Source organism: Engystomops pustulosus, chromosome 7 (genome assembly GCF_040894005.1).
Source record: "Engystomops pustulosus chromosome 7, aEngPut4.maternal, whole genome shotgun sequence".
Classification (NCBI taxonomy): Eukaryota; Metazoa; Chordata; class Amphibia; order Anura; family Leptodactylidae; genus Engystomops; species Engystomops pustulosus.
This window is the reverse complement of record NC_092417.1, coordinates 21982064-22008940: the sequence shown is the minus strand read 5'-3', so window position 1 is coordinate 22008940 and position 26877 is coordinate 21982064. Positions and strand designations below refer to the sequence as shown.

The following is a 26877-nucleotide window of genomic DNA, read 5'->3' as shown; positions in this document are numbered from 1 at the left end:
CTTATATACATACGCATAAAGTTCTTCAGTCATACACACATTTATACACTCATGTGCAGTGCCATATACAGACGTACAGCATACAGTATATATAAATACCATATACCACATACACATACAGCATATACACATCACACATATAAAGACACATATAGAACATATACATGTCACAGATATACACACATACAGATAATATATATGTTATATACATATTATGCTGTACAATGTGCACAATAATATGTATATAATAATAATCTTTATTTATACAACGTCATCGAATTCCGTAGCACTTTACAGATTCTGGGTCATATGAAAAATAGGAGTGAGGGCCCTGCACATGCTCCATTTTTTAGTGTGTAAGGTTGTATTATGGGCCTCCTGACACTGTGGGCCCCATAGCAGTTACTATGACTGCTACCACTGTAGTTACGCTCTTGCACAAGGTGATGCACCCCAGCCAGCAGTGCACAACAGGAAGAGGAAGGGAAGACTGAGGTGCTTTTTTAATAATGCAGTATGAGGGGGAGGCACATTGAGGGGGCTGTGGGTACATTACTGGGGGCTGTAGGGGACATTACTGGGGGCAGTGGGCCCGATGGCATATGCTTTTCGATAGTAATGCATGTGATTGGTAACAAGCAGCCGCTATTTTGCATTGTTTAAACGCAAGGCAAACGCCACTTGTGAATGCAGCCTTACAATATTTTGGGGAGAGTGTAAGGGATAGCAGCAGGATAACACTGTCAGGGAACCAAGATGTTGGGACAATGAAGAACATAAGATGTCTGTGTGGTGAACTCCACCATATGTGGCTGAAGAGGAGACATGGTGATGCCGGCCTAATGGAGTAGATGGGGGACATGTCACCTGTTGGCTGTCATAAGTACTGGAGTCTGGAGTCGTAGTCTGTGGACCCTCTGGACCACCGCAGGAGATGATGGTAATAGCCAACACCCTGGACCGGAGTCTAAGTGGCACCTGCTTTTCACCAGAGCCCGCCGCAAAGCAGGGTGCCACCAGGTCGTTCCACGGGTGTGACTAGGCCCGAAGTGGCAGCCAAGGTAGTACGGAGATGCAGGACACAGTCCGAGCCTGGGGTTACAGCAGGAGAACAGCTTCGGAAGATAAGCTGGAACTCACGGCAGGAACACAGGAACTGACACACGGAACAGGCAGGCAGGAACGGATGACGGGAACACAGAGAGCAACACTGGTAACACAGGAACACGGAGAAACACTGGAGGGCTTTCACTTAGCAGGAATTAGTGCTGAAGATCCGGCGAGGTAGGAAGCGAGGAACCGGATTATAAGGCAGAGCCGGATTAACCAGCGGCAATCAGGAGGATGCTGACCCTTTAAATCCTGAAAAGCTGGAGCGCGCCCTAGGGAGCGAGGATATGGACGTGGCCTAGTCGGGTCCGTAGCAGGAGCGTGGAGAGGAAGCTGTATATACTGTAAGCACAGCTGTTATTGGCACAAGCAAATGTGAGAGGGTTATGTACATGAGAGGGCATTACTGCACTGGGGCCGGTGCCCTGGATCTTTTACCAGCCTAGCAACGCCCCTGCCCCTTGCCATCAAGCATGACTTTCAGGAAGCCTAATGACATGATGTGGGATTAAAGTCAAACCAGTATATGTATTCCAGAAGGAACAGATTCCCAGATGTAGACGGCACTGTTTCAATGTAGTTGCGTCTCTTCAGTACAGTGTAGGGAACGGGTTTTGCTGAGTGAGCTCTTGACTAGGAGTCTCTTCCTTCTGGAATAGATAAACTTGTTTGGATTTAATCCCACATCATGTCATTAGGCTTAATGGTAAGGAGCAAGAGCATTTCTAAGCTGGTAAAAGATCCGGGACACAGGCCGGAAAGTCATGATTGATGTTAAAGGGGTTGACTTACAAGGTAGCTAAGAGGCAATGGGGCACATTTACTTACCCGTCCCATCGCGATCCCCGAGATGCGTTGTCCGACGGGGATTCGGAGCAGCCGCAATTTACTAAGATCGTGTGTCCAATATCCTGCATGTGTCGCTTCCCCGATCAGGTCCACCGGAGTTCACCTTCTTCTTTCCGGTGTATGCAAGTGCATGGCTTGCGAGCTTTGTGTCGCATGAAAGTCAGCGCAATTGTGCCAAAATCCAATTGCGTGCGCCAAAAACCCCAGTTAAATGCAGTGCAAAACAGTAAAAGTTAGGAAACTCGACGAAAATGCGGTCCGTGGACCATTAGTAGTTGTGCCCCATTGTTTTCCTTATACCACTAAAACTTATTTGCATATTTCCCAAAATCCCCTAGTATAGCAGCATCAAAGTCTACAAGGCAGCTTTAATAAAGTCCAATAATTGGAACTCGTTGTGATGAACCAGAGCCCAACCTTGTTTCATTCCCACTGATTGTAGTTACCACTTCTTCATATCCACTTGCCGTATCAGCCTCTGCTTTATGTTAACCACCGGACAGACATTTTGCTGAACTCTGCAACTTTACAGGCCCAGCAGTAACTGTATATGACAGCATTTCAAAACCACATAATAAGCAATTTTTGTATATGCTCTACATTAATCTCTTACACCCTTTCTTTCCTTTTCTTTGAAGATCACCTTCGTCAGTAACCAAATTAGATGCAAATAATCTAGAGAAGCATCAGCTGCAGTTCCTGCCACCTATAAAACGATTTTATTCAAACACAACTCTTCTCAGCTGTTGTCTAATATTCAGTTCTTATGAGGTTCCCCATAGAGATCAGCAGACAGAGGTGTTTGAATAGATACTGGTATCCTGCTATGGCAGTGGTACTGTAGTATCCACCTCTTAGGATCTCCCAAAGTCCAAGGACCTGGACTTTCCATGACTTTCTTCTGGATCCAGCTTTCTTGGAAACTCTCAACCCCAATTTTTCCTTTTCTTGACTCATTCTGACACTTTACAGAGAAGCCCCCTTCCTACTCCGGTTTCCAAAAAATGATGTCTCCATCTGCTATTTTAGATGAATTTACATCTTCTATTCTCTTCTATTCTTTTATAACTCTTCTATTAGCTAGAATCAGATGATCAGCTAGTCCTCTGAGGTCTCCCATTTATTATAGAGGGCATAGTATATATGTAAATAAATGATGGGGTAACCATATGTATGTAAAGTAGGGGGGCCCTGTAAACATGTAAAATCATTTGGGATACTGTATATACTGTATGTAAGTTTGGATCCTGGTTCTAATGCAGTATTTCTGTACAAAGCCTTGTTCAGGTGCTGTATGTCTGTACTGGGCCTGGTTCTGGCATTGCATTTCTGTATGGAGTTCCGTTCTGGTTCTGTATTTCTGTATGGAACCTATGTTCTGTACAGAGCTTGGTTATAGTGCTGTATTTCTGTATGGAGGTCAGTTCTGGTGCTTTATTTTCACACTTTTGGTGCTGTATTTGTGAATGGAGCTTAGTTTTGGTGCTGTATTTCTGTATGGAGCCCAGTTTTGATTCTGCATTTCTGTATGGAGCCTGGTTCGGGTGCTGTATTTCTTTACAAGGCTTGGTTATAGTGCTGTACTTCTGTATAGTGCTGTATTTGTGCACTGAGCTCAGTTCTGTACATCTGTAAGAAGTCCATTTCTGTATGGAGCCTGGTTCTGGTGTATTTCTGTTCGGAGCTTGGTCCGGTTCTGGTGCTGCCATTTTGAATAGAGCCTGTAAATTCTAAATTAATTCAGGAGAAGCATTGTGTATATTAATCCAGGGGGTGGGGCTACATACACTAAAAATACATTTGGAAGCATTTTTTTTTTATATTTATAATTTGAAGGGGGGCTGTATATGTCATAAATATTATGATTAATTTGGGGGACATTGTATATATACTATTACTCTGTGGGGTAAATTACCTAGGAACTGCCATAGCGCATAACCCATCCAGATACAATTCCTCCACCTAGAAAATATAATGTGGATTATGTTTCTCATAGGTAACCAGATATCAGATGTTTGTTCTATGCAAACTTTTTGTTTTGTGCTCCTAACTGCGACTTCTGAGTGGGAGGAGAGGTATGAGAGGGGAAATAACAGAAATGGAAATAGTGATTGGAGAAGAGACATGTGACATAATGAAAGTGAAAATCTGTTATTCCCCTGACCTTCCTCTTCCTCATTCTCCTAGAAGAGGTGTAATAAACGCACTGACAAGTTCTACTGAAGGGTCTCCCTCTGTCTCGAAGTCACATCTTATAGAAACTGCAGGGGAAGCCCTCGGCTGCGTAAAGGTAGGTCCAGAAAACAATGTATTATAGAGAATTTATAGGTCTGTTCTTTATCTATGTTATCTATATATCTTACCTAGCTCTCTAATGGATGTAGGTGGTTCCGATTATTTACCATAATCATGTTGAATGAGAATAAGTATAACTCACGCCATAGCAACAGATTGTAAGCGAAAGGGGTTACCTAAATTATTTTGGACCAATACATAATCACATGGCATTCTTATCTCTTTATGGGCAATGGGATGTCAGACTATATTCATTCAGTGACATTTAGACCACGTGATAATCATATTTCACATACCAGAGCCATCCGTCCTTGCTATGATGCTGTAAAACGGTAGTGGAATATATTTTGGATGGTTTGGGCTGTAGCTCGGGACCTAAGGCTTCGCGACCACCCACCATGTGTTATACTGGTAATCCTCATAGTTGTGTGCCCCCCCTCTATACTCATTTATACAAGGACCATTGATGCTCCTTTATAGGTCCTCCAAACACAGAGCTGATAGGGAGCATAAGGGACCCCTCTCCTTTCCCAGGTAGTTTGGTTCTGGCACCAGCTACCAGTGAAAAGATATTGGGGCAAATTTACTAATGGCTGTGTGCATGTTTTCTGATGGACTATGAACGTTCTTTTAGGTGTAAACGGTTTGCACAGGTATTTAAGAAGTGTCCACGCCACAAATGTGTCGCACGTGACTCTTTTGGGGCACGGCTGCACTAGGTATCATGCTCTCCATGCTTTTTTCCATCCCTACAATGGGATTTGAAAAAATAATGTGCCACCTGTTCTGACTTGCCATCACATTGCAGGGCAGGATGTAGTTATACAACGCACCTATACAGGATAATAGGCAGTGAATGCCAGAGCAAATGTTGTTAGATTATAAAAATCTAAATCAACTGCCAACTTCCTGATTTTTTTTTCTATTTCTTTTCACCTTTAGTTCATAAACTGGTTTTGTATTTAATCACAAGTTGAACCTTTGACCGCTCCATTATTTTGGAGCCATAAAATTCATTGGAGTCCAATAACCACGTCTAAAGATCACTAGTACGTAGATGTCTGTTTTAGAGGAAATTATGAGGTTTTCCACTGTTGTTGCAGAGGGAATGCAATGAAAAACATATGAGACACCTGTATTATAAATGGGAGATGGGAGTCTGGTACCAAGGCCCTACAGCTTTACGTTATATTCACACAACCGTATGGGGGACGTATATAAGGCCGATGTATATATCATATACACGTCCCCCCTAGACGGCAATGGGCACATGGTACTACGGTACGGTGGGCACGTCATCGTGTCAATGTAGCTTTACATTGTACTCCTGAACTATGCAAACATAGAAAAATCAGGAAAAAGATGCGCACATGGCACTGTAATATAATATAATCAGACATTCCAACTTATAGATACCACAAGCAATGATTCATTTTTCATCATGATTCATGATTCATTGCCATGACATAAAAATGATATACAAAAATATTGTTCTTGTGGGAAATTGATTATGAAAGACATAAAAGGGAAATTGGTGCAATCTCAGTTTACAGCACTGCTGCAATTTATCTTATTATCATTATAGGTGGAGTGACAAGTATATTGTTATCTGGATAAGCCTAGATAAATATGGAAATGATGGGTTAAATAAGTAAGGACAAGCCGATAATCCGCAAAATATAGGTTAAAAAAATTAACCTATACTATAGTTAATCCTATCGTGATAATCAGTGTTTATGAACCCCACTGCTAATATATGGATCTGACACCCCAGAAGTACATACATGACCCCCTATACATACAGCCATGATTAGGGGTGAACCTAAACTCTCTGCTGCCTGAGGCTATAGAATGGTTCCCCCTCTACCCAATCCTGTAGTATCAGGTTATTATTTTCTCCATGCTGCTTTTCACACCAATGCTGACTTCAGGAATGAAGAGATGGCAGGTTCCCCCATTTTGATGCAGGTGGTGCTGCCTGAGGCAAGAGGCTTAACTTACCTCATGACTGGTGCACCCCTAGCCATGATAACGGCTCCCTCTAAAGTCAATCATGTGTAATATTGTCTGCCACCTGATTGTATCTAAGCTTATCAAGCTGAACACTGTCTTCTGAGTAGATACATCTAAGCATATCAGGCAGGGTCGGTGCCAGCACAGGGTATACCTGGGAAAGTGCTGGGGCCCACAGCTGCTAGGGGGGCCCACATAAGGCTGTACATAAGGAATTCATGGGAGTAAGGGGGGCTTTAAATAAAATAACCATGAGGGGGCTGTTTGTTATGATAAACCAGGGAATACTTTTGGGAACAGGAGACTGTTTTAGTCTCTGAATTTTCAATACTGCCATGTTTGTTCACTGCAAAGGGGCCCACTGAAGCTCTGTCGCCCAGGGGCCTACTGAAACCTGGAGTCGACCCTAATATGTGGTGTGATACTGCATGCTTTGTGTCTGTATTTAAAGCCATCATATATGACAAAGCCTACTGACCCAGTAAGCACATACAAATACAGTATAGATAAACACAATGGGGCTTATTTACTAAGGGTTGCGCTGCTCACTTTCGTCGCACATTCCGGCGGTTTCGGGGTATTTAACAGGTGTCTGCGGTGGGATTGTGGCGCACGCGATCGGATTGTGGCGCAGCTGTGCTGGCTTTCACGCAACAGAAATTGGGGTCTTGCCGCCGGGCGATCTGACTGGTGAGCGCGGGATTTAACTTTCCAATTGTGTTGAAAGACATGCACTTACATGCACCAGGAAGAAGAAGGTGAACTCCTGCGGACCTGAGCGGGGAAGCGACACATGCAGGATATCGTGCGCACGATCTTAGTGAATCGTCTGACAATGCACTTTAGGTGAACTCAGTCGGACGGGTAAGTAAATCTCCCCCAATATGGGGGAAAAAACACCACACTACATCCACTGGTGGCATGTGAGGAGTCCTGAGCAGCCGCTGTGCTTGTGTAAATCTGACACCAGACATACAGGTTACAGCCATGGTGGTGTTTTTGTAGCACCAGGAAGTACAGAAATGTAAAATGAAGAAATATGTCTTAGGTCAGACTCAGGCCTGTTATCACATCTTTCTCAATAATTCATTACTGTATTAGTATACGTGCCTAATAGAAAACCCTGCATAGTCTGACCCTGCAGTCATGTGTTGCACCCTTTCATCAGTTCTCTGTAGGTCAGCAAGAAGGCACAGCAGTACAGTACAACTATGGCAGGGTCTGGAAGATGCATGGATCCACATTAGAGCTGGAAACACACTTTGCTTGGAGATTGAAGTTTTAATTTGCAAAGTTAGACTAGTTCTCAACCATATTGCGAAGACCCTTCCACATTGATTATTTAAAGGGGTTATTCTGCAAAAACCTGTCCCATTCCTTTAGGTGTGACTCCAGGACTGATAATTGATATTGTTTGTGTAATGAAAAGTTATACAATATTCCAATATAATTTCTGTATCAATTCCTCACAATGGGGCTCATTTACTAAGGGTTTCCCAAATTTTTCAGATTTGCACCGAATTGCCCCGGGATTTTGGCGCACGCGATAGGATTGTGGCACATCGGCGCCGGCTTTCATTTGACATAAATCGGGGGGCATGGCTATCGGAAAACCCGACGGATTCGGAAAAGCAGCAGAATTTAAAAAAATCCATCACATGATTATAAACAGATTTCCATTCACTGGAAGTATAACAGGACAGCAAGCAGAGATCTAGAAAACCTTGAGGAATTGATACAGAAAGTATATTGGAAAATTGTATAATATTTCACAACACAAGCAATATCAATTATTTGCTGAAAGTGGACAACCCCTTTAAGGTTTTAGTCCTCCTCTCAATAAGAAGTAGGTGAATATCAGTGTCTATAGATAGTAGTAGTTTCATAATGTAAACCTACAGTATATCACATGCTTAGTTCTAGTTTCTGTGGGTAATTCCATACATTAAATACCTTCCTGTTCGCTTTACATATTTTTGAACATGAACTAGATTGTCATGTACCCTCATGTAAACGTTTCATAAGAACATATTCACACAGACTCTCTTCTTTTGGTGAACTATGAAAACTTCAAAGTTTTGATGAGGATTTTGAAAAAGTCTTTGAACATCCAATTGGTTTGGGAAAATCAATACAGAATCTGCACCAATAAGTGTTTTCCCATTGGACATCCCATTGTCACATGAAAACCGCCTAAAAAACTTCATGAGCAAAACTCTGTGTGAACATACACTAACCCCTGGGGAATGGTGGTCCATATACAATTTCTTAAGAATTGCATGTATTGGTGTCTTCACGATGTCTGTATCTCAGGCCTCCAGATGTAATACTTCTGCTTTTATCAATATATGTTGAGTAATATAGTGGAAATAAATGCGTCATCTGCTCGGACATCCAGTATTGCCTAATATATATGTCACAACCTCCAAGTACAGATAAACATTTCTAGATGTCATTATAATAAGCAGCACTGTCCCCATGACAAACACTACATGCACTGCAAAGCATAAAGGAATGGAACAATGGCTAACATGTTCTTAAAGGGCATTAAAGGGAATTTCTATATTGATCAATAACAGATTTTCAAGCCAGGTCCCTTTATAAAAGGGGATTTATGATTTTTTTTAAGAAACAGCACAGTTTTTACTTTGAGGCTATGACTGGTAAAGCAGTTTAACCCTGTTCACCATACAATTTATGTAGCACACAGATTACACAGCGCTGCACAGAGTTTGCCAAATCAGTCTCTGTCCCCAATGGGACTCACAATTTAATCAACCTACCAGTATGTTTTGGAGTGTGGGAGGAAACCGGAGGACCCGGAGGAAACCCATGCAAACAGGGAGAGAACATATAAACTCTTTGCTAAAACATAATTGCTTACCACTCGCTGAATTACATGCACACAGGGTCGGCTCCAAATTTCAGTAGGCCCCTGGGCGACAGAGCCTCAGTGGGCCCCTATGGAGTGAACTCACATGGCGGCATTAAAAATTCAGAAACTAAAACAGTCTCCTGTTTCCTAAAATATTCCCTAGTTCAGTGATGGCGAACCTTTTAGGTACTGAGTGCCGGAACTACAAGCAAAAGCCATATTTTTTTCACAAAGGCCAATTTAAAGAAACAGGTTTCAAACGTATTGGCGCCCTGAGGACACCAATACAGGAGAAAGAAGGAGAAATTTGTATTATTATTGTAGTTTCCCTCTAAAGTACCCTTAACAGGATGAATCACAGGTCCGGAGAAGGGGCTAGCATAATAATCAAGCTCTGTCCACACCTCCTTGATTCAGGTCTTGAGCTTTTGTGCTGGGTGATGGCCCGGGTGTCCAAAGAGAGGGCTCTGAGTGCCACCTCTGGCACCCGTGCCATAGGTTCGCCACCACTGCCCTAGTTCATCATACCAAACAGCCCTCACATGGTTATTTATTAGTGCCTGGGTCCCGGCACTTGCCCGGGTCTGCCCACTGCTGGCGCCGGCCCTGCATGCACATATTTAACCACTAATAAGAATTTGTAGTCTGAATCTGTATCTGAGATCTTCTCCTTCTACTCCTATTAAACAAATGTCATATGTCTTTGGCAGGATGAAGGCTTTGGCGTGCGTCTGGCTTGCAGCCTTTGTTACTGCCTCTGTGAACGCCTTAATTGACCCGGCACTGGATAACCACTGGAAATTATGGAAATTTACATATGACAAGAAATATGATCATGAGGTAAGAACGTCGTTGGCATATAATATATTTATCATCATATGTATTACCACAGCACCAAAGTGATCTGAAGCCCTTTGAGACTTCTCTGGTTTGGACAACCCCATTCACTTAGATGATGTAGATGATATCAAACATAACATGGAGCCTAGTGTGTTATTCTAGGACAGTGCTAAATAGTCTAATGCAAAATGCATACAGCCCCCCCCCCCACCTGACATGTGCCTAATGCAGCCCCATACCCCAGACCACCATACAGAGATGAGGAGGGTCTGTAAGAGTGGATGTTCTTTTATGTTGGATGCAAATAAAGCCTAACCTGTCAGCTTATCAATGGGAATCAACCCCTTTCCAAGAAGGGGTTAAGACTTGGGGTTAGAGTTGAGCGGACCCGATGTTTCCTTTCGGGAGCGGCCAAAGAAAACCCAGGCATATTGCTGGATTGGTGGCTGAACAGCCAATACAGCAGATTGATGCCTCTAGGTCAAGGCAGGCACTGCTTCTATATAACATAATTCAGGAAGAGGTGAGGCCAGATAGCACACAGAGCACAATACAGAACAGGATCAATGATACAAGGTAGCATGACCCAACAATGACAGGGACCCCTTTGAGATACTAAGTCATTTATGACTCTTGCACCTTCCCATAATGACATAAAAACACAGGTAAAAAACACAGCGCATCAAAGAGAGGGTAAAGTCATACAGTAATGTGTGTCCAGAGATTCCAAGTAGTAGGTAGAGCTGAGATTAAGCTGCGTTGTCCAGTATCCCGGCAATGCTTGAGCGGGGATAGATAGCCAGTATTCGTGGAGGTAAAAAACGGGACGTGAAACCGCGCTTCTCAGAGTAAATATTGCTTTATTTCGAAATCGGACCGATTTCAAAACAAAGCATTATTTACTCTGAGAAGCGTGGTTTCACGTCCCGTTTTTTACCTCCACGAATACCTTCCCATAATGAAAGGTGCCTTAAGGGGTTTTACAAAATTTTAGATTTAGTCCCTATCCAGGGGAACTGGATTCCTGTGATTCACAGAATGGGAGCCACACGTTGTCCTCGGTTTGCTCAATGCTAGCAGGAGTTCTGGGTTTCAGCTTTGGCTTTCAGGTCGGCCTACACTTGGAAGTCTTGCTGGTATGGGCTGGGCCGAGGGACTTGTGATCCTCATTCTGCAGATCGTAGGGGGACTTGGCATAAATTTATTCCCTATCATGTAAATCTTGAGACAACCCCTTTAATAAGCTTATATATGGATACAACATTATTAAGGCTGAACTTTTTGTTGGATCCACGACCACTCCCTTCTTTTATACCTTATGCTTCCTTTTAAAATGTGTTTTTTTGGTAAATCTTTGTAGAATAGACTGACACGTTAATGTGCGAGCAGTGAGACTATGGAACTCTCTGCCGCAGGAGGTTGTTATGGCGGACTCTATGTACATGTTCAAGAGAGGCCTGGATGCCTTTCTGGAGAGCAAAAATATCACGGGTTATGGGGCCTCTATTTCCAGCCTTATATACTATGATACAAAGAATAAATACCAAAATATTCACATTGCACATGTTTATTACAGAGAGAAGATCTCACTAGGAGAATTATATGGGAAAAGAACCTAAAGTTTGTTACACTACATAACCTGGAACATGAGCTGGGTGTGCACTCGTACTCGGTGGGCATGAACCATCTTGCAGATAAGGTAAGTTTCATTGATTATCATGTGACTATATGATATCATGATGTTACGTATTCAATATGCCATTGTATGCTTTTTTTCTCTGTTCCAAAAACGTAATAAAAACAGAATTGATTAAAAAAAAAACTAAGATCATTATGTTGTTAGTAAATAACACTGCCATGAAGTCACCAACAATCTGTCCAAATATTGTCATCACATACAGGTGTAACTGAACATTTACTCCAGAAAATATGCCTTCAAAATCCATCCTGATAAACCAGGGACATTACTCATAGATCCAGGCACCGGGACTGTGGTAATCTACTTATATCTGTTATCCATCGCCTCTTTCCTTTTACGCTTATGCTAATGAGCCTGAAGGACAATGGGCATGTTGTCAGAGCCCCTTCATGTTGTATCTGCACAGGCTGTTACATTCTTCAAGAGCACTTCCCCCCTCCCCCTAAGTGCTCACTACTGCTGAGATTACAGGAAGTGCAGGGGGGAGGGTGAGACTGAAATGTGAAGCTGCAGTGTAACAACAGCTTGTGAAGCCAGATAACAGAGGAATCATGTAACATGCCCAGAGCCCTTCAGGGTTATTTGCATAATTTTAAAAGTTAATTTTAGAAGACAGGAGGCCATGGATGACAAATATAAGAAGATTACCACAGTGACTGGGGGTCATTTACTAAGGGCCCGATTCGCGTTTTCCCGAGGTGTTACCCGAATATTTCCGATTTGCGCCGATTTTCCCTGTAGTGCCTCAGGATTTTGGCGCACGCGATCAGATTGTGGCACATCGGCGCCGGCATCCACGCGATGGAAATCGGGGGCGCGGCCGAACGAAAACCCAACGGATTCGGAAAAATTGCTGCATTTAAAAAAAAAAATTTGTCACTCGGCACGCGCTTACCTTCACTCAGCCCGACTCGGTGTACTCCAGTGCGTTCCGATGCTCTTCAGTGCAGCAGCGACATCTGGTGGACGGCGGAGGAACTACCTTAGTGAATCGCCGGACGACCTGAATCCACCGCAGAGAACGCGCCGCTGGATCGCGAATGGGCCGGGTAAGTAAATCTGCCCCACTGTGTCTGGATCTATGAGTAAGTGCCCCTGGTTCATGATGCTGAATTTTGTTGGTAAATCTCCTTTAACATCACCATACGAGCACTGAATAATATTATACTGTAAGTAATAGCACCATATTGTTCCTAGAAATACCTCCACACAGTGACTGAACAATACTGCTAAACAACAACTGAATTCTTCATAAAAAAGACTAAAACACGAATAATATCACAAAATAATGACTAAAAATAGCACCATACAGTGACTGAATAAAACATATCATAGTGTCATAGTTTATACAGTTGAAAAAAGACACTTGTCCATCAAGTTCAACCAAGGAAGGGAAGGGATTGGATGATGAAGGGATTTAGGGGAAACAATTCTATATAACATAACCATCAATGTGGTCCGTGCTGTGACCAGCGCCTGAGGCAGGCTATTCCACAGTTCTCATAGTTTTTACTCCTCTGGTGATTAAACCTTGTTTCCTCCAGACAGAGACAGTGCCCCCTCGTCTTTTAATTTGATTTAATCTGAAATAACTTACCACCATATTTTTTGTATGGACCATTCATATATTTATATAAATTAATCATGTCCCCTCGTAGTCGTCTCTTTTCCAGACTAAATGTATCGGAACTAAATAATACTGGCATACAGTGACCAAATAATAGTAATATGAAGTGATGGAATCCTGCAATAATTTAACTAAATTATATAACAATGGCATTACTAAATAATACCACAATATAGTCATGTGATAATACCAACATAAACTCAGAGACCAATATAATCTTACTAGCTCATACCACAGTATAGTCATGGAATAATATCACCATACAGACATATCTGTGAATAATATAACCAAACAGTGACTAAATACAACCATATAGCAACTAAAACTTGCCATTATGCTGTTACTAAATAATACCACCATAGTGACTACTGTACAGTATTTTTCGGACTATAAGGTGCACCGGAGTATAAGGCGCACCATCAATAAATGCCTGCTAAAACGTCTAGGTTCATATATAAGGTGCACCGGATTATAAGGATGAATGACCAGCAGGTGGCAGACCTGTGCACAGTACAAGGCAGCTGTTGTCTGTCAGTACAATTCATATATAAGGCGCACTGGACTTTTTAGTCCGATAAATATGGTAAGTTATTCCCTTCTGTGACAGCACCACCATAAAGAGAGATTAAATAATAATAACATACAGTATCTAAATAATGTACAGTACATATATACAGGGAATAAAATAATACGGTCATACAGTGACTCAGTAATATCACTGTAGAGGGACTAAACACCTTAATACTGTAGATAAATGAATAATACTGTAAAACACCAATTAAATAATACCGCCAAAGTGTTTGCCTATAAGTCATATATTTATAACATAGTAAATGTATCTTACATATAATCCATGTAGAATTGAAGGATGTATGAGCCAGGGCACCAATCTGACCCTATGTTTTTCCTTAGACCAGTGAGGAGATAGAAGCCGAGCTTACTGGTTTATTACTGCCTCCTCGTGATGACAGGCAGAGCTACCTCGCTGATACTGGGAACATTACCAGGACTAACCTGCCCGACTCTATGGACTGGAGGGAAAAGGGTTGTGTCACCGAGGTCAAAAATCAGGTAAGAAAATTGTCTTAAAAAAAGATTAAAACTTGACGAGCATTAAGGCACAGCTTATACCCCTGATCCCGGGGTGTCTTAAGTGACATCCACCCCCTGTATCATCAGACGCTAATGTTTTGTCCCCCATACTTTATACTACAACTTTGTCTATTCAGATTCACAGATTGGGGCATTTTTACTAAGAATGTCGGAAACTTCACTAAAAGTGCACTTTCCATGTATAATGTTGGGTACGACACATTCATTGAGAACGTGCGCCAGAAATAATGAATCAGACACTTCCCTGATACTGGCCCGAAAGAGTTCACCAACGTTTTTGTGCTGCACCTTTAACATAGGGCGTGCGACAGACTTTGCACGGTCGGACTGAGCACCGGAACGCCCCCTAATTTGTACCGCAAAAGGGTCACGTGCGACACAATAGCGGCGCAGACACTTCTTTAAAGAGAACCCGTCATGCAAAATATCCCTAAACTAAATATATTTTCATAAACTGCCATTGGAGAGCATTGCCTCTATCCCTTCATTGTCCCTCTACATGCCTGTAACCCTAAGCAATGAGGTCCTAAAGCTGTATGCAAATGACCTGTGAAATGTCCAATGAAGCATTAGCATATTCAAGCTGTCCACGTTATTCATGAGTGGGAGGCACAGCCACACCCCCAGTGCTTGACTGACAGCCTGTATAATGATGTGAGGCTGTATAATGATGTGCTTCCTGGTGCTGGCGCCCCCTGCAGCCTGTGTGTGCATGTGTGTGTGTATAGGAGAGATACAGCAGCTCCAGGCAGCCATGTTACAGCAGAACATGTCAGATTCATGTGTAGCTGATGTCTGTGTATTAGGAGGATGCAGCATGTCAGCAGATGCAGCACACACACTAGCAATGCTTTACTATACATTACACACAGACATGAGCAGGGGGAGGAGAGGGGAGGGGTAACAGGGGTGACATCACTGCCTCTGACCATGTGACCAGCCTCATTTACATAATAAAGAATAGATGATTTTACAATGATTAATGTATGAAATAACTAGATAAAGGCTGGGATGGGATCCACGTGAGCTGCTCCAACAGGTAGAGGTGACAGGACTAGTGACACAGACCTGATGACAGGTGTCCTTTAATACCTGTGAAAGAAGTTTACACCTAAAAGAACGTGCAAAGTCCGACAGAAAACTGGAGCAAAGCCCTTCGTAAATGGACCCCATTGGGTCCAGCAGGTACAATTATTCTGGGGGCCCATCATGCATCAATAGATATAGTAAATAGATCTTATTAGTCTCCAAATTAGATTGTCATCTAGTGTTCAGAATGGGGTTCAAGCCAGGGCCCACTGGAGGATCCTCTGGTACTCTTGTCAAATACTGGTAATATACATTATAGTGCTCATGGAAAAACCACCATACAGTGACCAAATAACATTAAATATACTTTCTAAATATACTGCTACACAATTAGGATTCTGTGTAGGATTCTTAGATGCAAGGCTATCTTTGGTGGCACCTTCAGTTGGGGTGGGTCACACGCCTTAAGACTTTCCCTGGAGACATCAGCATCACATCTTACCATAACCTTGTACCATCAACATGTAAATTTACACAAATTTGTTGCCACTTTCCAGGGTTCCTGTGGTTCCTGCTGGGCGTTCAGTGCCGTCGGTGCCTTGGAGGGGCAGCTGAAGCTGAAGACTGGAAATCTGGTTTCCCTCAGTCCCCAAAATCTTGTAGATTGTTCTTCTAAATACGGAAACAAAGGATGTAATGGAGGATTAATGACCCAGGCCTTCCAGTATGTCATAGATAACAATGGTATCGATTCAGACGCCTCATATCCTTACCATGCCACGGTGGGTACAGCTTCTTCTCGTATATAAAGTAGATCTAGGGCTTTCTACCAAGTTATTAGAGCCCTGAAGATAAGGACTATGATTCCACTCATTGCAACATAATATTAATAATTATTATAGATGTTATGTGATTGAAATTCAAAATATTTTTGAAAAGTTCAAAGAGTCCAATTGGTCTCATATCACTCTAACAGTAAAGGCACATGGTGTAGGGCACTTTATAAACTTTCACGACATACCTTCCCTGTTTCACAAATACAGCTAGAGACTGGTTCCAATAGAGCCCTATTAACTAAATTCCACCCTTCTTTTAGCTTAAAATTGTTTCCCTCACATCCCCATAAAATCACCTTTGTTATCTTACCTGCATACAGTTAGATCTAGCAGGAGTTGGCCGAGTCCAGCTGCCATATCTCCTCACCATTCACCACTGTATGTCATGTGACAAGAGTGATGTCATCGGAGGTCCTTTACCCACTAACGTTTGCTAAATCTACCCCATGTATATATCTGATCACATGAAATCACAGTAGTGTACATGGGGGATGGCGAGGAGTAGAAAACCATGGAGACTGCTGTGATTTTATCATGTCATCAGTTGCATACATGAGGAAGATTTAGCAAATATTAGGACCATATATGAAATCATCTGGTCATATGACATAAAGTGCTGAATAGTAAGAAGGTGGCTAGAGGAACCACTGGGCTCGGCCAAGCAGGACATGTCCCCTCAGACTCCTGTTAAATCTGGCTGTGATCCAGGTTAAATAATGTTGATTTCATCGGGAGGTGTTGGAGACAATTTTTAGCTAAAAGCAGGGTGGCACTTAGTTAATACGGCTCCTGTCACCAGCTGTATTTGTGAAAAATGGTGACAGATTCCCTTTAACATCCCCAATATTTTTATGCGTGAAGTGGTTTGGGAGCTGGTAATCTCCCTTTAAGAGGTTTTCAGAATAGACCGAGTGATTCCCAGCCTCCAGAATATAGGAGCAGCAGAGGTTTCTTACAGTATTGCACCTTTGTCAATACTACGGAAATCAGATCAATGGAAATCTACGAAATCACAATCCATTCAGATAAACAAGGGGCACTTACTCATAGATCCAGGCACCATTACCTTGGTATCTTCTTTTATTTGTTATTCTCATGGCCTCCTTCCCTCTAAAATCAACTTTTATAATTATGCTAATGAGCCCGAAGAGCTCTGGGGAGTGTTAACAGAGCCCCTCTGTACTGCAGCTTCAAAGACTGTTACACTGTAGAAGAGCATTATCCCCTTCCACTGTGTGCCACTACTCCCACTGCTGCTGTGAGATTACATCATGCACAATGAGAAATTAACTGCTCCGGGAGCAAGGGAAACAGTGTAACCGTCTGTGAAGCTGCAGCACGGATGGACTCTGGTAACTGATTAATTTGCATAATTTTAAAAGTTGATTTTAGAATAATGGAGGCCATGTATAACAAATATAAGGAAATAACCACAGTCACGGTGCCTGGATCTATGAGTTAGTGTTCCTGGTTTATAATGATGGAGCAGCATTATCTATTGTGCCAGGTCTGACCTTGTAACTTTCTTTCAGGATGGACAATGCCATTATAACCCATCTACCAAAGCGGCCTCATGTGTAAAGTACATAGAGGTTAGCCCCGGGACTGAAGACAATCTGAAGCAAGCCCTGGCCAGTGTAGGTCCAGTATCTGTGGCAATAGATGCCAGACACCCCGGATTCTACCTATATAAAAGCGGTAAGGACTGTGTTATTTATGATGGAATGATACCGGTAATCCGCTTTCCGACAAGATTTTTTTCAAATTTTTATTTGGAGTCTATAAGCACAGTCCAGTTTTTTAGTAGCCTGTTGAAAAAAAAAATGTTCACTTCTGGGCAGTGATATAGTGGGGGACATGTATTATCGTATCTGCGCCTAAAAAATGCTGGGATTTTTTTTTGTGTGCGCAGAATTGTTGTAGATCATTTATAATGAGTTTGCGCCAGAAAGAACAGATGTTTCCAACTATCCCGACTCCTCCGTCTTTTTTGGGCGCAAGTGGGCGTAGCCTAACTTTTCCACATTACCCTCCACATTTATGTGTATTTTGTCGGCATTTTTAGGCGCAATTTTTGGCGCACAATAGACCAGGAAAAAATTGGTCAGATAGCTAAATTAAGGCGCAGTCCATGTAAGATTTTGGCGCACATCTCATTGATGTCTGCATTTTTATGGCGCATGACTGATTATTACCGTCTACCCATTATTTACTTACAGCCGTGCGCCACTTTAATACATCAGGCTGTGCTTTCCGGAGACTGATCTCCGATGCCGACAGTTGTGCATGCGCCAGAATTAGTAAATCCCCCCCCCCCAGTGTCTCTCACTTCACTCATGTTCTTGCCTTCCATGTCTGAGGTGTTAGGTTGAATGTACAAAACACAGACATGTTATAATAATCGTCTAAAATTGCATAGAGCCATCTAGGGAGCAGTGTGAGACTGTTGGGAGGTGACAGTCCCTAACAAGGGCAACTCTCTAGCTGACCCTATATATGGGGACACTCTTTCAATGTCCGGAGCCCACCGTAGTATAAAGACCCTTATTATACACTGTGTCCTCTCCAGGGGTCTATGACGATCCGTCTTGCACTCAGAATGTAAACCATGGGGTCCTTGCAGTGGGATACGGAAACCTTAGCGGGAAAGACTACTGGCTTATAAAAAACAGGTGAGTTCTGCATTGAGTTTTTGCTATGACCATGAACATAGACAATTAGTCAAAAAAGAATCAATATTACAGAATCTACCCCAATAAGAAAGAAATTATCTCATCTTAATCACCATCCACATCAACGTATACATCCTCACAGGCCGGGAGATGTGTCGCTGAGAAGGAAAAGGGAATGAAAGTCATTCCCACAGCATATAAAGTGATGGCTGCTCTTATTAGTATACACTAGGGGGAGCCTTATACATACTAATATGTATCATCAGTTTCTATAGGAGACGCGGGGTGAACCATGCCTCTCTTATTCCATATGTGAACTATAGAAAGAGGCTCCCTCTGCAGACCCCTCTCTGCACAGTCAGGCCCCCTTCAGATTTGCTCCCCCTCTGATTACAGTGAGCCCCCCTAATCCATATTTAGCTCCCCTTTTTTTGCAAACAATGGCAAATAGGCAATAAAACTGCCCTGTGGGAGGAGGGATCAGTTCCAGCTGTCAAGATAATGCCAACCCCATTATTCAGCAGGGGCGCCGCGTGAGGCAAATGTCTCCATACACCTCATTGCAGTATGAGGCTTATGCTGTGAGCGGGGAAGATGGAGCTGCAGTGTCCAACTGAGGTTAAACAGAAAAAAATCAACCCTCAACCCCTAGTATTCTCCAAATTGGAATGTATACTACTGTACCTCTGGGGGCCAATATTGAGTGAAAGTTTGGACCCCACCAGTCCAGCCCTGGGGAGGAGGGAGATCACATTATGGTCTCTTTACCTTCCCTTCAGGGGGAAAATAGATATTAACACATGTAATTAACATCGATTTCATGTTTTCTTTCTCTCCAGTTGGGGACAGAACTACGGTGAGAATGGCTACGTCTTAATGGCGAGGAATCGGGGGAATATGTGCGGCATCGCAAGTTATTCATCCTATCCACAAATGTGAAATGCCCTTTGTAGGGCACAAGATGTAGCTACTGGAGTGCAGGGGCTTTATAAAGAGGCGCTGGTCCACAGCTACATAGAAATTAATTGATGTAGATCCTATAGAATAGTTTTTTAGGATATAGTTGATTGTTTATAAACTTGATGTCTATTTTACGAAACCCTCCAAAATTTTAAGCCCCGCCTAGAAAGGCCCAGTATAGGCTAATTGGCATAGGCCCAGCCTCTTTGTAGACTATGCTGTATATTTATCACATTATAACCTCAGGGACCATAAAGAGCAACTGCAAAATGTTCATAAAAGAAAGGGCAAAATAATTTTGATATCTAACGACTAGCAGGGGACTTGCCCTTTAATGATTTTAAGGGTATGACCACCTTTAATTGTTCAAATGCATCAAATATGAAATAAATAACTATCCACAATATTTCATTAAAATCTCTGTCAGTTTTGTATTTGAAGCTCCTGTAAAGACCGATTCATCGCCCTGGTGATGGTTTGTTTGTAGTCTGTAACCATGGAGACACATACAGCTTCACTGGAGCTATAAACACAAAAAAGACGTGTATTTTTTTAAAGGAATTTCGATGCATTGGACCAAACTAAATTGCTGCAAAAGTGGACATAGCCTTTAGTGAGCATTTTCTTTATTAATCACCTGTAATTAGGAATCTTCTTCTATTCGGTGAATAAAAAAATAGTTTTTTTTAACTTTTTCTTAGTTATCACTGTTTTCCGGGAAACTTTGGCGATATTGTTTTTTAGTTAGTCTTACAGGTGACTTTGATGATGATTTAAATTAAGCGGTTAATGGGTTATTACCAAGTAATTTAGTTTTTTTTACATCTACCTCAATAGGAACAGACAATGGGGCAGATTTACTTACCCGGTCCATTTGCGATCCAGTGGCGCGTTCTCTGCGGTGGATTCGGTCCGGCCGAGATTCACTAAGGCAGTTCCTCCGACGTCCACCAGGTGTCGCTGCTGCGCTGAATTCCGCCACGGTTCCCCGAAGTTCATGATCCTATACTTGGTGAAGGTAAGTGCGCGTGTCCTGCGACACTTTTTTTTTAAGTGCGGCGGTTTTTTCGAATCCGTCGGGTTTTCGTTCGGCCACGCCCCCCCCGATTTCCGTCGTGTGCATGTCGGCGCCGATGCGCCACAATCCGATCGCATGCGCCAAAATCCCGGGGCAATTCAGGGAAAATCGGCGCAAATCGGAAATATTCGGGTAACACGTCAGGAAAACGCGAATCGGGCCCTCAGTAAATGAGCCCCAGTGTGTGTGTGTTTGAGGATGGGCGTTTGTTATAAGCAGCCAATCACAGTGCACCTGTCATTATGGCGTTGCAGTTAGAGTTGAGAGTTGAGATGAACCCCCTATAAAATGTGCCCCCACCATGTATATAGTATATAGGTGCCATGACACTGAGGCATTATAATGTCCATAGACTGAATGACGTATGCATCTGCCAAGATTTCTGTTAATTATTATGCAGTGAATTTCCTGTAATAATTAGATGATGATTAAAACGATGTGTTAAATTCTTAATTTTATGTCATCATTGATTTAATAAAATGTGTGTAATTTGGCTGTCTACCAGGGTCATTGCCCTCTTCCAAAAACAAATACGGGACAAGCGGAGTGGGATCGGGTCTGGTGTTCCGAGGGAAATGGAGGCCTCAGATGTTCCTGAGAGCAGGGATATGATCAGAGATGGTGACCACCCAGTCAGTAGTGACCACTGTGACCCGTGATTACATCTGCACGCCCCCTGTTTCATCATTTGTTACTCTAAATTTTAACATTTACAACTTACCTATACATTGCGGCAAGAGCTAAATCAAGTGTACATCGTGGTGAGGAGCGGGGGCGTAACTTGAGGGGGTGCAGCCCATGTGATTGGAACATGTGAATTTTCCGATTAGCGCCGAATTGCCCCAGGATCTTGGCGCACGCGATCGGATTGTGGCGCATCGGCGCCGGCTTTCACACGACAGAAATCGCTGTTGGAAAACCCGTCGGATTCGGAAAAACCGCGGAATTTAAAAAAGAATTTGTGTCGTAAGAATAGCACTCACATACACCGAGACGAAGCAGGTGAACTCCGGCAGACTTCAGCACAGCAGCGACACCTAGTGGACATCGGGCGCACGATCTTAGTGAATCCCGGCAGAACCCGAATCAGCGTCGGAGAACGCGCCGCTGGATCGCGACTGGACCGGGTAAGTAAATCAGCCCCATAATGTCAGAATTAGTTTTTATTTCATTCTTTCCAGAAAGAATTAATACAGTTCAGTGAATAATTTATAGGTGCCCCAAATTGATGCCAACAAAAAGTATGATGCCTTTGACAAAAAACAAGCCAGTGACATACATGGAATGTTATATTTTACCCCCAAACCAGATATAAGATAAAATGTAATAATGATGGAACCTGATGTGATGTCTACTTCTTTACTGTATATTTCTACTATTTTAATATAATTGGTCTACAACTAAGCCACAAGGGGGAGCAAATACACACAAATACATTGTACAGTATGTAACCCCCCACAGCAATTATCACTTTGTTATAACTTGGTTCCGATTATGCCCAATTATAGGGGTCCTGTAAGACCACCCTTCATGTTTGAACTTGTGCGTGTTGTCTTCCTTTAATAAACGTGGATTACACATAAGGTACTGTATGTAAATTTTCACCAAATCTTTCCCCTTTTTGGGGCGATGACAAATTTGGAACAATCCCTATAGGAGTCCAGTACTGTAAGTAATTGGTTAATGTTTAGGTACATATTTTGCATATGTTGTGAGAGGCTTACTGTTCATAAAGGGGTTGTCCACAGATTAGGGGCTAACTTGCTGATCGGGAGCCCCCAGATCACCAGAACCAGGGATCCCCTAATGAACAGAACAGGCACCACATGCACCCCGCTACTCTATCCAGCTATAAGCCGCTAATGGAGATCTGGTCATACTTTTAGGGTGCAGTACAACGGACCCTGTTCTCATGATCTGTGGGGGTTCCATAACGAAGACCCTGACTAATACAAATATAATACTACATTACAGAGTACAAACCGTCATAGGAGTCTTACAGTCTATGAGGATGAGGGAGTGACACAAGAGCTTACAGTCTATGAGGATGAGGGGGTGACACAAGAGCTTACAGTCTATGAGGATGAGGGGGAGACACAAGAGCTTACAGTCTATGAGGATGAGGGGGTGACACAAGAGCTTACAGTCTATGAGGATGAGGAGTGACACAAGAGCTTACAGTCTATGAGGATGAGGGGGTGACACAAGAGCTTACAGTCTATGAGGATGAGGGGGTGACACAAGAGCTTACAGTCTATGAGGATGAGGGGGGTGACACAAGAGCTTACAGTCTATGAGGATGAGGGGGTGACACAAGAGCTTACAGTCTATGAGGCTGAGGGGGTGACACAAGAGCTTACAGTCTATGAGGATGAGGAGGTGACACAAGAGCTTACAGTCTATGAGGATGAGGGGGTGACACAAGAGCTTACAGTCTATGAGGATGAGGGGGTGACACAAGAGCTTACAGTCTATGAGGATGAGGGGGTGATACAAGAGCTTATAGTCTATGGGGATGAGGGGGTGACACAAGAGCTAACAGTCTATGAGGATGAGGGGGTGACACAAGAGCTTACAGTCTATGAGGATGAGGGGGTGACACAAGAGCTTACAGTCTATGAGGATGAGGGGGTGACACAAGAGCTTACAGTCTATGAGGATGAGGAGGTGACACAAGAGCTTACAGTCTATGAGGATGAGGGGGTGACACAGGAGCTTACAGTCTGTGAGGATGAGGGGGTGACACAAGAGCTTACAGTCTATGAGGATGAGGGGTGACACAAGATCTTACAGTCTATGAGGATGAGGAGGTGACACAAGAACTTACAGTCTATGAGGATGAGGGGGTGACACAAGAGCTTACAGTCTATGAGGATGGGGGGGTAGACACAAGACCTTACAGTCTATGAGGATGAGGGGGTGATACAAGAGCTTATAGTCTATGAGGATGAGGAGGTGACACAAGAGCTTACAGTGTATGAGGATGAGGGGGTGACACAAGAGCTTACAGTCTATGAGGATGAGGGGGTGACACAAGAGCTTACCGTCTATGAGGATGAGGGGGTGACACAGGAGCTTACAGTCTATGAGGATGAGGGGGTGACACAAGAGCTTACAGTCTATGAGGATGAGGGGGTGATACAAGAGCTTGCAGTCTATGAGGATGAGGGGTGACACAAGATCTTACAGTCTATGAGGATGAGGAGGTGACACAAGAGCTTACAGTCTATGAGGATGAGGGGGGACACAAGAGCTTACAGTCTATAAAGGATGAGGGGGTGACACAAGAGCTTACCGTCTATGAGGATGATGGGGTGACACAGGAGCTTACAGTCTATGAGGATGAGGGGGTGACACAAGAGCTTACAGTCTATGAGGATGAGGAGGTGACACAAGAGCTTACAGTCTATGAGGATGAGGGGGTGACACAGGAGCTTACAGTCTGTGAGGATGAGGGGGTGACACAAGAGCTTACAGTCTATGAGGATGAGGGGTGACACAAGATCTTACAGTCTATGAGGATGAGGAGGTGACACAAGAACTTACAGTCTATGAGGATGAGGGGGTGACACAAGAGCTTACAGTCTATGAGGATGGGGGGATAGACACAAGACCTTACAGTCTATGAGGATGAGGGGGTGATACAAGAGCTTATAGTCTATGAGGATGAGGAGGTGACACAAGAGCTTACAGTGTATGAGGATGAGGGGGTGACACAAGAGCTTACAGTCTATGAGGATGAGGGGGTGACACAAGAGCTTACCGTCTATGAGGATGAGGGGGTGACACAGGAGCTTACAGTCTATGAGGATGAGGGGGTGACACAAGAGCTTACAGTCTATGAGGATGAGGGGGTGATACAAGAGCTTGCAGTCTATGAGGATGAGGGGTGACGCAAGATCTTACAGTCTATGAGGATGAGGAGGTGACACAAGAGCTTACAGTCTATGAGGATGAGGGGGGACACAAGAGCTTACAGTCTATGAGGATGAGGGGGTGACACAAGAGCTTACCGTCTATGAGGATGATGGGGTGACACAGGAGCTTACAGTCTATGAGGATGAGGGGGTGACACAAGAGCTTACAGTCTATGAGGATGAGGGGGTGACGCAAGAGCTTACAGTCTATGAGGATGGGGGGGGGGGGGACACAAGAGCTTACAGTCTATGAGGATGAGTGGGTGATACAAGAGCTTACAGTCTATGAGGATGAGGGGTGGCACAAGTTCTTACAGTCTATGAGGATGAGGAGGTGACACAAGAACTTACAGTCTATGAGGATGAGGGGGTGACACAAGAGCTTACAGTCTATGAGGATGAGGGGGTGATACAAGAGCTTATAGTCTATGAGGATGAGGAGGTGACACAAGAGCTTACAGTCTATGAGGATGAGGGGGTGACACAAGAGCTTAGTCTATGAGGATGAGGGGGAGACACAAGAGCTTACAGTCTATGAGGATGTGGGGGTGACACAAGAGTTTACAGTCTATGAGGATGAGGGGTGACACAAGAGCTTACAGTCTAGGAGGATGAGGGGGTGACACAAGAGCTTACAGTCTATGAGGATGTGGGGGTGACACAAGAGCTTACAGTCTATGAGGATGAGGGGTGACACAAGAGCTTACAGTCTATGAGGATGAGGGGGTGACACAAGAGCTTACAGTCTATGAGGTTCCCTTTACCACCCATATAATGAGTGAATAGATAACATCAGACCAAAGTACATGTTGTCAAGACTATGGGCTGCTTATACTTGTATATCCGTTGGTTATTTGCAGTTTTTTATCTAATGAAATGCCTTGTAGTATTTGTGATATCTTTATATGCACTCGTGATATTTATTTTTTTGGTGTCAAATTGAATTTGTAGACCTCAAAAGGCAATAAAGAATGATTTGGGGGCTTTTGCACTTTGCCCACCGAGGTGTTACAGGGATTTTACATGAAATACATTTATTAGCTATCCTTAGATTCTTGAGGGCTGTACTGATGGTGACCCCAGCAATAATTACAATGGGGGTCCTGAGTACCATGTTTCTCTCTTCACGTGATCAAGATTGAGAGTAGAAAATGTTACAGAGATGGGAACATAATCAGTGGGTCATAGGTTGGACATAAGGCCAAGACCTTGTATCAATCCAGTTGTTGTTAGGTAACAATATCCGTCATGGGCACTTTTTTGATACCTCCTAGAATCACCTTTGGGATTTATATTCTTTTAATGGTTTTTTATTTAAATTTTTAATGTGTACACTGCAATACAGAGGGCACTGCAGCCATTTTTTTTATCACAAGGCCGTGTATGATGTGATCAGGGTAAAGTGGGGCCCTGGGGAAAACTAAAAGTGGGGCCCCAAAATAAAACTTAAAATATAACAACTTAAAAAAATAAAACAGTTACAGTCAGTAAGAGGCTCCTTTATCCCTGCACTATAATAACACTATTAAGGTAAGTATCTGTAATATGTCATTGTAGGAAAATGTGATAGGAGAGACACAGATGTTAGGGAAATGGATGATAAAAGATAAATATGAAAGATGGTAGATTCATAGATAGATGATAAATGCATAAATATAAAGTAGAATATATATAGTGTGGAAGATTTGGCCCAGTAGAGTCTGAGGTAGCAGGGTTTTGTGATGCAGTTCAAGACAGTGACACCAAGGTACAGTCCAAAACAGGTCTCGCCTGCGTTTATTGCAGCAGCAGGAACAAAATAAGGTCACAGACCTGAGAAAGCGCTTGTGCGCGAAACGGTCCGTCGTTTGTGGCGTGCCCGGTAACTCTCTACCTGCTTCAACCAATGTCAATAAATCTACACGTTTTTTGGTGAGTGACCCGACTATTTTCTCTCTTTTTGTCGATGTTTACCACGCTGTCAA

General features: G+C 43.1%; 1 protein-coding gene across 1 annotated transcript; it reads left to right on the top strand.

The window, feature by feature from the left end:
• Positions 1-4097: 4097 nt before the first annotated feature.
• LOC140069411 (cathepsin S-like) lies at positions 4098-21449 on the top strand. The gene is made up of 8 exons (XM_072115091.1): positions 4098-4249; positions 9853-9982; positions 11559-11681; positions 14221-14379; positions 16008-16232; positions 17819-17984; positions 18856-18958; positions 19798-21449. The coding sequence occupies exons 2-8, from the start codon at positions 9854-9856 to the stop codon at positions 19895-19897; spliced, it is 1005 nt and encodes a 334-aa protein (XP_071971192.1). The 5' UTR covers positions 4098-4249; position 9853; the 3' UTR covers positions 19898-21449.
• Positions 21450-26877: the final 5428 nt, after the last annotated feature.

Bases quoted from the DNA above. Each gene is read 5' to 3' on its own strand.
- LOC140069411 (XM_072115091.1), top strand. From the start codon at position 9,854: ATGAAGGCTTTGGCGTGCGTCTGGCTTGCAGCCTTTGTTACTGCCTCT. The intron at 16,233-17,818 runs GTGGGTACAGCT...ACTTTCTTTCAG, and splicing joins CATATCCTTACCATGCCACG to GATGGACAATGCCATTATAA. The intron at 17,985-18,855 runs GTAAGGACTGTG...TGTCCTCTCCAG, and splicing joins ATTCTACCTATATAAAAGCG to GGGTCTATGACGATCCGTCT.